Raw genomic sequence first — 12,924 nt, forward strand, 5'->3', positions numbered from 1 at the left:
CTGCACTCGCTTACTCTTTCTGTATGGGAGCAACTGCACTGCATGGGACCTCCTGAATCTAAAATATAAACTAAATCTTGCTGGAACCCTACAAGATCAGCCTCATAGGAATCTTTCCGTAACCAAATACAGGATTTACATGTATTTGCCTTAACCCAAAAAATGTTGCAAACTCTTCAGATTTTTGGCATTATCGATAGAATGTATATTATCCTTGGTCGATTATTATTTTTCGATCATTCTGATCATTTTTTTACATTTAGACCAATTTCGCTATTCACGTGTTAAAAAGCGCCTGCATGGTGTTTGTAAACAAAACCGAAGCAGACGAGAGGGGTGAAATATATTACGAGAATTAATTTCATCTGTTAGTATTCTGGTCCATAGTATAACATTTCTATATACATCTCGGTGGTCAGCAAGTGAGGTTATGATACCAAAATTGTGGTCCTTATTTTGCAATTATTGTGAAAACATCTGAATTTATCCACCCTGGGTACGGTTTATATCAGGCAGACTTGTGAAGTTCTGTGAGGTTCACATTTAAAAATGAGTGAAGAGAAGTTGCCTACAAATCAGGAATTTAAACTTGATCCAGATTCTGAATTGAGATTTGAAGTTGAGAGCAAAAATGAAAAGGTTACTCTGGAGGTAAGGTTATATTATTTCAGAATTGTATGCTGTATGCTGTCACTAGTATAAGTGACCTTTTCCTGAAAATGTGATTATTTTCCTTGCAGTTAAAGAGCGGGGTTGCTGAAGTGTTTGGCACTGAACTAGTGAAAGGGAAGTTGTATGTCTTCACGACGGGCGCTAAGATTGCGGTCTTCACATGGAAGGGTTGTGTATTGGAGCTTAAAGGAAAGGTTGATGTCAGTTATGTTGCTAAGGAGACACCAGTGGTAAGTACCTATTTTATTAAAGCCTCCATTTATTGTAGATACTGTTTGGCTAAATAGTTAGCATGCTGGCCTGTGGTCCAAGGGGTCCCTGGTTCGATTCCCGGTGGGGTTGGGGATTTTAACCTTTTCTCTGGCTCTGAGATGAGGTGTGTGTGTGTGTGTGTGTGCTGTTCTTCAGCCTATCCTCACAGACACCCAGGTTGCATATAGGCGTCAGTTCGAAAGACCTACACCCCTATTTCTTTGTGCTTTTATTCTGCCTGGGTTGGTAATAGAATCCAGGTAAAATTATGATTGACGGGAATGGTACCGCATGTAACTGTACGTTGGCCAAAATGAATAGAAGTTGCTACTTCAGCAATGGCAAATGGCATGTATTGCTGGGACGGTGGGTTCATGGACATCACAAAGAACACCTCTCTCCTCTGACACCCATTCCAAGTACGATTTCATTAATTTCTACTTCATTAGAATGTTAGAAACCTAAGGTAGTGCAAGGTGAATTTTTGCTGAGATTTCCTTCCTTTTTGCTAGGACCCACCAACCCAATTGTAAAAGGAGACTGTGTAAATGGCAGTTGCTGCCATTTTCTATGTTGCTATTGGATGACTGTGATGAAGGCAAGTTTGCTATTTTATTCAAAAGAGCTTACGTCATGTCTGGCTCAGGGGTGCCACATTCAGTCAAAATAAGAGAAGTGTCTAGTTTGATATTGCTGTCACTCGCCGGGTCTAACCTAACCAGTACTGTAATGTTGTCCAGGAGATTGTAGAGGCCTGTAGGCTGCCATGCAGCCCTAACCTAGGGGCTTACCCCCTTTGCTTGTCATGCAACGAATGGTCTCCTCTTGTCCCAATGGTGGTGGTGATCATTGTTTTAAGAGAAAGAACAACTGGGCAGCCATCCGCTCTTCTCTTCATCCATTCCCTTTTCCAGATTCTCTGCACCTTACTCGATCTTTCCAAAATTCCTCTTCTAGTACTTTATTGCTATCGACTCCTCTATTTGCAATACAGTACAGTCCACAGCAGAGCTCCTCCATCTCATTCTAGGACATCCCCTAGGCCTCTTTCCAGTCACTATATCCATGAATGTTCTCTTTGGTATTCTCTCTCCTGGCATTCTCATCATGCGTCCAAACCATTTTAGCTTTGCTATTTGCAAACCATGTGACCTTGCCACGGTGGGGAGGCTTGCGTGTTCCAATGAAGCAGATAGCCGAGCCGCAGGTGCAACCGTATCGGATGGGTATCTGTTGAGAGACCAGACTAAGAAATGGTTCATCGAAAGGGGGGGGGGGGGGGGTAGCAGCCTTTCGGAAGTTGCAAGGGCGGCAGTCTAGATGATTGACTGATATGGCCTTGTAATAATACTCAACATGGCTTAGCTGTGTTGAAACTACTACACGGCTGAAAGCAGTGGGAAACTACAGCCGTAACTAACTCCCGAGGACATGCAGCTCTCTCTGTATGAATGATGTTCTGATGATGGCTTCCTCCCGGGTAAAATATTCCGGAGGTAAACTAGTACTCCATTTGGATCTCCGGGTGGGGACTACACGAGAGGGGGTGATCATCTGGAAGGTGGATACTGACATTCTACGAGCCGGAGCGTGGAATGTTAGAAGTTTGAATCGTTGTGGTAGATTAGAGAATCTGAAAAGGGAGATGGATAGACTAAAGTTAGATGTAACTGGTATAAGTGAAGTACGTTGGCAGGAAGAACAGGATTTCTGGTCAGGCAACTACCGAATTATCAACACAAAATCAAACAGAGGAAATGCAGGAGTTGGTTTAATAATGAATAAGAAAATAGGGCAGCGGGTAAGCTACTATGACCAGCATAGTGAAAGAATTATTGTCGTCAAGATAGACACCAAACCAATGCCCACCGCAATAGTGCAGATCTATATGCCTACTAGCTCAGCGGATGATGAGGAAATCGAAAGAACATACGAAGAGAGAGAAGATTTAATACAGTATGTAAAAGGTGACAAGAATCTAATTGTGATGGGAGACTGGAATGCAGTGGTAGGCGAAGGAAGAGAAGGTAATACAGTAGGAGAATTTGGATTGGGACAAAGGAACGAAAGAGGAAGTCGACTGATTTAATTCTGCACTGATCATAATTTAGTCCTTACCAATACTTGGTTCAAACACCACAAACGATGGCTTTATACGTGGACGAAACCTGGAGACACTGGAAGGTATCAAATAGACTTCATTATGATTAGGCAGAGATTCAGAAATCAGGTGTTGAATTGCAAAACTTTCCCAGGAGCAGACGTGGACTCTGACCACAACTTGTTGGTCAAGAAATGCCATCTGAAGCTAAAGAAATTGGAGAAAGGAAAGAATGCAAAAAGGTGTGATCTAGACAAGTTGAAAGAAAATAGTGTGAGGGATTGTTTCGAGGAACATGTTGCAAAAGGACTAAATGAGAAGGCTGAAGGAAACACAATAGAGGAAGAGTGGATAGTCATGAAAAATGAAGTCAGCAGGGCTGCTGAAGAAATGTTAGGAAGGAAGAAAAGATCAACTAAGAATCAGTGGATAACTCAGGAGATACTAGAACTGATTGATGAATGACAAAAATACAAGAATGCTAGAAATGAAGAGGGCAGAAAGGAATACAGGCGATTAAAGAATGAAGTTGATAGAAAGTGCAATGTAGCTAAGGAAGACTGGCTGAAGGAGAAGTGCAAGGATGTCGAAGGTTGTATGGTCCTAGAAAAGGTAAATGCTGCATACAGGAAAATCAAGGAAATCTTTGGAGAAAGGAAATCTAGGTGTATGAATATTAAGAGCTCAGATGGAAAGCCACTTCTAGGGAAAGAAGACAAGCAGAAAGATGGCAGGAACATATCCAACAGTTGTATCAAGGTGAAGATGTAGATAATTTTGTTCTGGAACAAGAAGAGGCTGTTGATGCTGATGAAACGGGAGACCCAATTTTGAGGTCTGAGTTTGACAGAGCTGTGAGCGACCTAAATAGGAACAAGGCACCTGGAATTGATGACATTCCCTCTGAATTACTGACTGCCTTAGGAGAAACAAGCATGGCAAGGTTATTCCATTTAGTGTGTAAGATGTATGAGACAGGAGAAGTCCCATCCGATTTTCGGCAGAATGTTGTTATACCTATTCCCAAGAAAGCCGGTGCTGACTGGTGTGAAAACAATCACACCATTAGTTTAGTATCTCATACCTGCAAAATTTTAACACATATTGTTTACAGAAGAACGGAAAAACAAGTTGAAGCTGAGTTGGGAGAAGATCAATTTGGCTTCAGAAGAAATGTAGGAACACGTGAAGTAATCCTGACTTTACGTCTGATCTTAGAGCATCAAATCAAGAAGGACAAGCCCACGTACATGGCATTCGTAGATCTAGAAAAGGCATTCGATAATGTTGATTGGACCAAGCTATTTAAGATTCTGAAGGCGATTGCGATCAGATACCGAGAATGAAGAATTATCTACAATCTGTATAAAAATCAGTTTGCATTGAAAAGAAGCAGCAATCCAGAAAGGAGTGAGGCAAGGCTGCAGTTTGTCCCCCCTTCTTTTCATTGTTTACATAGAACAGGCAGTAAAGGAAATCAAAGTGGAATTTGGAAAGGGAATCACAATCCAAGGAGAGGAAATCAAAACCTTGAGATTTGCCGATGATATTATTATTTTATCTGACTGCAGAATATCTCGAGAAGCTGCTGAATGGTATGGATGACGTCTTGGGTAAGGAGTTCTTCTTCTTCTTCTTCTTTTCTAGCCTATTTCAATCCACTGCTGGATATAGGCCTCTTCCATGTGCTTCCATCGTCTTCGGTCTTGAGCCACTTGGAACCAGCGTGTTCCAGCCAACAGCTTTATGTCGTCGAGCCATCTCTTCAGGGGTCTTCCAATGCCTCTCTTGTGTCCCCATGGTCTCCAGTGAACAATCCTAGAGGTCCACCTGTTGTAGTCTTGTCGAGCTACGTGTCCTACCCATTGCCATTTTAGTTTTGCTACTATCTCTAGGATGTCTGTTACATTAGTTCTTCTCCTGATGTCCTCTGAACGGATCTTATCCCTAAGGCTGATCCCTAGCATCTGTCGCTCCATGGCTCGTTGTGTTCGCTGAAGCTTGCGAGCACTTTCCTTCGTCAGAGTCATCGTTTCCAGACCGTAAGTTGTAACTGGCAGCACGCACGTATTATAAACCTTGGTCTTCAGGTTAATTGGAACATCCTTGTTAGTGAGGATGAATCTTAGTTTTCGGAATGCAGTCCAACTCATACCTATTCTGCGAGGAATTTCTGCACGTTGGTTGTCTTTTCCAAGTTTTATCTTGTGTCCAAGATAGATGTACTCATCGACAGCTTCTATATATTGGTTTCCCGTTTTAAGTGGTCGACTCTCTGGGCTTAGTATTTTCGTTTTATTAATGTTCATTTCCAAACCAATCTTAGCAGAAGCAGTTTTTAATTCTTGGATCATGCTTTCTAGCTCATCTAGATTTTCACTTATGAGCACAATGTCATCGGCAAAACGCAGGTGGTTCAAATATACCCCGTTGATTTTTATTCCTTTATTATCCCACGTTTTTCCATATTTCCTCATTTCGTATTCTATCTCTTCTTGTCTTTCCCTTTATGCTCCTGAAAAACCTCATTTCAGCTGCTTGTATCTTACTTTGGTTCCGCTTAGTCAACATACAGGCAGGTGAAACATAGGTCAGTATAGGTTTAAAATAGGTAAGGAGTACAAGATGAAAATAAATAAGTCCAAAACAAAAGTAATGGAGTGCTATCGAAAGAAGGCAGGTGATGCAGGAAATATTAAATTAGGAAATGAAGTCTTAAAGGAAGTAGATGAACATTGTTACTTTGGGTAGTAAAATAACTAACGATGGCAGAAGTAAGGAGGACATAAAATGCAGATTAGCACAAGCAAGGAAGAGCTTTCTTAAGAAAAGAAATTTGCTCACTTCAAACATTGATATAGGAATTAGAAAGATGTTTTTGAAGACTTTTGTGTGGAGCGTGGCATTGTATGGAAGTGAAACATGGACGATAACTAGCTCAGAAAGAAAGAGAATATAAGCTTTTGAAATGTGGTGTTGCAGAAGAATGCTGAAGGTGAGATGGATAGATCGGATCATAAATGAAGAGATACTGAATCGAATTGGCGAGAGGACATCGATTTGGCTAAATTTGACGAGAAGAAGAGAGAATGATAGGACACATCTTAAGACACCCAGGACTTGTTCAGTTGGTTTTTGAAGGAAGTGTAGGTGGTAAGAACGGTAGGGGTAGACCAAGGTATGAATATGACAAGCAGATTAGAGCAGATGTAGGATGCAGTAGTTACGTAGAAATGAAAAGGTTAGCACAGGATAGGGTGGCATGGATAGCTGCATCAAACCAGTCTATGGACTGATGACTCAAACAACAACAACATTGAAGTTTACAAACTCCCACGTTTTTCCATATTTCCTCATTTCGTATTCTATCTCGTCTTGTCTTTCCCTTTATGCTCCTGAAAAACCTCATTTCAGCTGCTTGTATCTTACTTTGGTTCCGCTTAGTCAACATACAGGCAGGTGAAACATAGGTCAGTATAGGTTTAAAATAGGATGAGTATAAAACTTTCTTGGCACATCTCACACACTGGTAGAAACTTGCAGACTGCTGTATTCTTAAATCAGTTTCTCAATCCAAATTTCCATCTTGTGATATCACGCTGCCCAAATATTTAAACATTTTCACTACTTCAAGAGGTTCATTTCCTATTTTTATCACTCCCCTGGATTTTCTGTTACCTCTTGTCATGATCAAAGTCTTACTTTTTGCAGTACTAATCTTCATTCCAAAATTTGTTATCCCCTCATTCCATAAATCAACTTGTGTCTGTACTTCCTCTTCATTATCTCCCCAAACTACAATGTCATCAGCAAAGAGCATAGACTTTACTTGCTCGCCCATCATCTCCTTGATATTATGTAGAATTCTATCCATGATGATAATGAAGAGTAAGGGAGACAGTACATTTCCCTGTCTTAAACCTGTCTCAACTCTGAACCATTCAGTTTGCCCCATTTTGGTTCTAACACAGCTTTGCAATTTTGATACAATGCTATTACCAGCTGCATTGTTTCATTCCCAATCTGTGCCTCTGTCAATGTTTTCTATACCAAATACCTTGGGACACTGTCATGTGCCTTTTCCATATGTAGAAATGTTACTACCATATTCTTTCCATATTCCCAATACTTTTCCATCATTTGACGCAATGTAAATATTGGGTCAAATGTTGACCTGCCTCTTCTGAATCCATACTGGTGTTCTGCCAATTTTCCCTCTACTCTGTCTCTTATTTGTATATCCAAGATTCTTTCAAGGATCTTAGCTGTATGAGGTATCAGTGTCACTCCTCTGTAATTTTCACATTGCTTCCTGTCTCCTTTCTTGAAAATTGGTATAATGACCCCTTTTGTCCACTCTTTTGGAAGAGTCTTTTCTCTCCATATCGCTCTGAAGAGTCTAATATAACCACTGTAGACCAACTACTCCTGCTGCTATTATCATTTGTATGGTGACTTCGTCAATTTCAGCTGCTTTGGCTCTTTTCATTCTTTTAGCGGCCCACTTAATCTCTGCCATGGACACCTCACTTTCCTTATCTTCCATCTGCACTAAATCTGGTTCTTCGATTTCTCCTTGTACCGAAGTATTTTGCAGAGTTTAAAGCTGTTCAGAGTATTTTCACCACCTCTGCAATATATCCTGCTTCTGTGTCATCACTTCCTCCTGTTCATTTTTAATGAAGTTAGCACCTTTTCCTGGTTTTTTTTTTTCTTTTTCTTTTTTTTTTTTTTCCGATTGTACCTTCTTGCAGAGATTCAATGAATTTTTGCCAGCATTTCTTTTTCTCTTCTTGAACCGCCTTGGAGCACTCCTTCTTGCAGTGCCTGAATTCTGTTTTGCATTCTGTTGTTCTGTTTCTCAGCCATCTTTTCCAAGCCTGTTTCTTCCTTTTAACTGTATCTTTTACCCTGTCATTCCACCAGGGCATTTCTTGATCTTTCTTCCTGCCTGATACTCTTCCACAGGTCTTTTCTGCTGACTCGACCATGACTAATCAGAGGCTGCCATGCTCGATAGCTGCAGTCGCTTAAGTGCGACCAGTATCCAGTATTCGGGAGCAATTGGGTTCGTACTCCACTGTCAGCAGCCCTGAAAGATGGTTTTCAGTGGTTTCCTATTTTCACACCAAGCAAATGATGGTGCTGTACCTTAATTAAGGCCATGGCTGCTTCCTTCCCCTCTCCTAGCCCTTTCCTGTCCCATCGTCGCCACAGGACCTATCTTTGTCAGTGCGATGTAAAGCAAATAAAAAAAAAAGAGATTGTATTGCATTAAATGAGAAAACTTCTCTCACAGAAGAAGAATATCTTCTTCCTGCAATTATTTTTGTATGTCTTACACAGTCTGGCCAAGTGGAAGGTGTAATGCTCACCTTATTCACGAGTGTCAGCATGTGCTCTCCAGCATTTGGATTGGAGAGCAGTAGCAGTGTGGTGCCAGTATCTCAAAAACGTGGTTTTCAGTCCTGTAGGGACTTTGCTGAGATTTGTTCGTCGTGTTGTGAGACTTAAAATTGTCTTTGTTTCATCATTGTACAGCCAATGTGATTTTTGCATATATTAGCCTATACTATTGAGCAAAGGGCCTAAATTTAGGACAAAAACTGAATTTTGAAAAATCCTTTCTTAGAGCACCTTCAGGCGAAAGATGAACCTATGTTCCTAACTTCATCTTTCTAGGTCTTTTGGATCTGGAGATCTCGTGATCATTGAATAGTATTTGGCTTTTATATTAGATTAAATAAAATATTGGCCTACAGTTCTTTTTTTATATACAGAATATAAGTTATTGATGTTACACACAGTGACATGTAACAACCCAAATTATATACCTGTTATCATTGTACACTACCAATTTCCGAAATCAAATCCTTGGAATGAAATCCAGCTAAAAAGGACGTACCACACATCACAGGATTATAAATATTAAAATACACAGCCGTTAAAGGCATTTGAGTGCAAATATTCACCATGAATCGGATATCTTGAGAATCCTTTATATTATGAATTAAGGAACCAGCATGTACGAACAACAAAGCCTTAAATAACGCACGAGTAAGAGGATGGAAAAAAAGCCAGCTTTGGGAATCCCATGACCAAAATTCTTATTAGTAAACCCAGCTGATTTAAAGTTGATAAAGCAATAATCTTTTTCAAATCACATTCAAAATTAGCTCCTAAGCTAGCTATAAATGTACCAGTCATAAGCGACAAAAACTTTGATAACCATAAACACACTGTTAAACTGGATTAACAAGTAAACCCCAGCTGTAGATGAATGAACTAAAACTGAGACAGTATCTCAAAAACGTGGTTTTCAGTCCTGTAGGGACTTTGCTGCTGGGAGTCGAGAAGAAAAAGGAATATGCGCACTCTTAGTCATAGCTGCCAGCACCACTATTGCTCTGATTAAAATCATATCTAGCTGGACGAAGTTGTTTTTATCTGAATAATTTATGTTTGACATTTTATTGTTAGACATGTGCTGGTACTGTTATATAATATACATGGTTGGCCCCGCGGTGTGGGAGTAGTGTGCCTGCCTGTTACCCGGATGCGCCGGGTTTGATTCCCGGCCAGATCAGGGATTTTTACCTGCATCTGAGGGCTGGCTCGAGGTCCATTCAGCCTACGTGATTACAATTGAGGAGCTACCTGACGGTGAGATAGCGACCCCGGTCTAGAAAGCCAAGAATAACGGCTGAGAGGATCTGTTGTACTGACCACACGACGCCTCATAATCTGCAGGCTTTCGGGCTGAGCAGCGGTCGCTTGGTAGGCCATGGCCCTTCGGGGCTGTTGCGCCATGGGTTTTGGGTTTGGTTTATATGCTATGCATATTCCTTTGATTTGAAAATAGTCTCAGTTTTATAGTAACACAATATATCTTTATCTTTAGGCCTACTCACAGCTCTTAGAAATCATCCTTGTCGCCATCATCGGCACTCTCATTGCCGTCATCCTCATCCTCTTTGTCCGCAGCATGCAAGCTTTGAGTTCCGCCGAAAGTTGTTTGTTCCCGTAGCAACTGCTGCGTTTCAAATAGCAAAGGCTCGATCTTTTTATGCAAGAAAGGAGAAGCACTTGTTATTACCGGGTCAGAACTTAACAAAAGCCTGTTAAACACATCTTGAATGTTGTATTCTCGAGACAGTTTTCTTGCATGACCCTCACTGTCTCGCCTAATGTGCTTATGTCTTGCCTCTTGCGCTTCTTCACTCAGCTTACTTTTGACAGGATAGCTGATTCAGTTATACTTCCTCCATGAATAAGGTTCTTATGCACGGTAGATGGAAAGAAATACCATGGATATACCCCAAGATACAGACGTGTCGTGTCTGCAGTAAAGTTATCAAATTTATCAACATCAGCAGGAACTCCGTTGGATATGGCGTGCGAACCACAGCAAATCTCTTGATTATTTCTTCACTGATTCCGGTAATTCTATCTTATTTGATTGGGTTACGAAAGAATCTTCAAGCAGTATTCCCGTCATTGGAATTTCGTACTCCTCCACATCTAGGCTGATCAACAATTAGACCCATTTCAGAGTGAAATCGTGCTACTATCTGCTGCTTCCTGATAGCAACTTTGACTTTGTCATCGGGTTTCCTAATTTGCCATGTGTTAACAAGAAGTCAGTAGGCAATATGCAGAAGGCATTCAAAAATTCTAATGTATGCACGCAGGGGTGAAAGACCAAATGCAAAAATGGCTGACATTATTTATTTTTGATGGTAACTGAATATCGTTCATGGTAGCTCCGCATACATAACATTTTTGTGCTGGCATTTCACTGAAAGAATTGCAGACTTTACCATCAACCATAGTCAGGACAAAGTCAGTTATTACATTAAAATTCATGCCTTCAGCAACAACTTTAGTGGGAAACAAAGATTGTATTTGTTCCTCAGTACAACATAATTCTCTTGTACACATGTTTGATGTCTCCTTTTCGTACAGGATGTTGATTGGGCAACAAAATCTTGGAGAGGAAAGATAAGGATTTTGCCATAGAACATTATTACTTGTGTCTCCATATGAAATGGAGTGTAACTGCAAAGGCATCAACTAAATAACATATATGAGTCAATTAACTCTGTATTTTCTGACTGGAATTTTTGTTTGTAAACACTTTGATTTCTGCTACCCTTACAGCCCCACTTGAACACTGCTTTCACTATCATTGACTTTAATACTTGGTTTTATAACATCATCTTGCACACTTACAGTTCAGTGAATTGTGTGGTCTACATGAGCCTGCAATGTTACTTCAGCAGAGATCTCATTCACCTTGAGAGCTGCCTTTGGAGGGTAGCACATCAGTTTAGTTTCTCTCACAACATTATAGGTTGGATAAATGTCACTGTTCCTTGCTTTTGCCCCAACTCATATGTTGACATACTGTCTCTTTGAAAACTCATTATCTACCAAAAACCCTAAAGCTTCTTCTGCGCTATAACACATGGGAGACACTGATGCTGATTTGAAAGCTCTCTTATACCTCGTAGCCTTTTGCTGTGATGATTCCACAATATCTTTAAGAATCCCTGCAGCATCCCTTGTACCAGTGGACCTAAGTGATATCTCTGCAGCCAGTACAAGTTCTTCATGATATTTCTCTTCTACTGAAGGCTGGATATCTGCGTTTTGTTTTATCTCCACCTTCAATAAAATGCTTCCCTGGTCTTCTCATTCTTGAAGGACGAGTTTTCTCTGTTGCATATCCCTCGCCTTTATTAAATAATTGATTTTCTCCATGTAGCCATGCACTGCATTTGGTAAGAAAACTATAGTTCTTTCTACCGCACTGCTTCCATTTTATACCAAAATTACACTTAAAGGCACTTAGATTTTGAATGGTTCTTAAAATTTCATTAGAACGTCATATTTGTGCACTACAAAATTATATAATGCTTCAGTAGAAGCCTTAATGCACAATACCTTCTCAAAGAATTCCCGTCTTTTCACAACACACTGCCGCACCTGCAGAGTTAGTTCTATAAACGATAATATATTTGTCAAAAAGGCGCAAATATACACAACATTTTAAGGATGTAAATTGAAGAACATACACTAAGCTATGTGTTGTGGTCATGAATAGGGCTGAATTCTAACAAGTTTATTAATAAGTCTGCAGGAATTTAAAAGTGATCATTACTTTCTCATTGGCCACAATTGACTTTTCTTTGCTAGTTGCTTTACGTCGCACTGACGCAGATAGGTCTTATGGCAACGATGGGATAGGAAAGGCCTAGGAGTTGGAAGGAAGCGGCCGTGGCCTTAATTAAGGTACGGCCCCAGCATTTGTCTCGTGTGAAAATGGGAAACCACGAAAAACCACTTCAGGGCTGCTGACAGTGGGATTCAAACCCACTATCTCCCGGATGCAAGCTTACAGCCGCATGCCCCTGACCGCAGGGCCAACTCGCCCGGTAATTGACTATAATGCAACAAATATAATTCCGATTGTTATTATAGGCATTAAAAATATAAGTGCTTAACCATTGTGACAACCTAATACCAAAGTTAAACTAATGCGTTTCTTCTTGACCGTGTTATTATACAGAGAGGCCCTTATCAACTAATGCATCAAGAGGTGCGCTACCGGAAGTGGCTGATGCATCGCAACTTCAGTGTTTATTTTATCTTAATTTATGACAAGGAGAGTCAAAACAAACTCAGGCTAGTGTAGTTCAGACAGTGGTAGATGAAATGCATAGGGTAAAATATTATTTCAATTAACTTCTCAAAACGACTTTTGTCCAGCTAGATATGATTCCTTCTACCGGGCGAGTTGGCCGTGCGGTTAGGGGCGCGCAGCTGTGAGCTTGCATCCGGGAGATAGTGGGTTCGAGCCTCACTATCGGCAGCCCTGAAGATAGTTTTCCGTTGTT

At 40.6% G+C, this 12,924-nt stretch overlaps 1 protein-coding gene across 2 annotated transcripts in view; it reads left to right on the forward strand.

Moving 5' to 3' along the window:
* Positions 1-200: 200 nt before the first annotated feature.
* cbc (crowded by cid) overlaps positions 201-12,924 on the forward strand; it is a 121,785-nt gene continuing 109,061 nt past the window's right edge. For both annotated transcript variants that reach the window (XR_010861062.2, XM_067154462.2), the window contains exons 1-2: positions 201-651; positions 741-902. Coding sequence is in view for 1 of the 2 variants with exons in the window: in XM_067154462.2 (XP_067010563.1) it covers positions 550-651; positions 741-902 (264 nt within the window). In the remaining variant the exon portion in view is untranslated. The remainder of the gene's footprint in view (positions 652-740; positions 903-12,924) is intronic.

Source organism: Anabrus simplex, chromosome 10, assembly GCF_040414725.1.
Source record: "Anabrus simplex isolate iqAnaSimp1 chromosome 10, ASM4041472v1, whole genome shotgun sequence".
Lineage (NCBI taxonomy): Eukaryota > Metazoa > Arthropoda > Insecta > Orthoptera > Tettigoniidae > Anabrus > Anabrus simplex.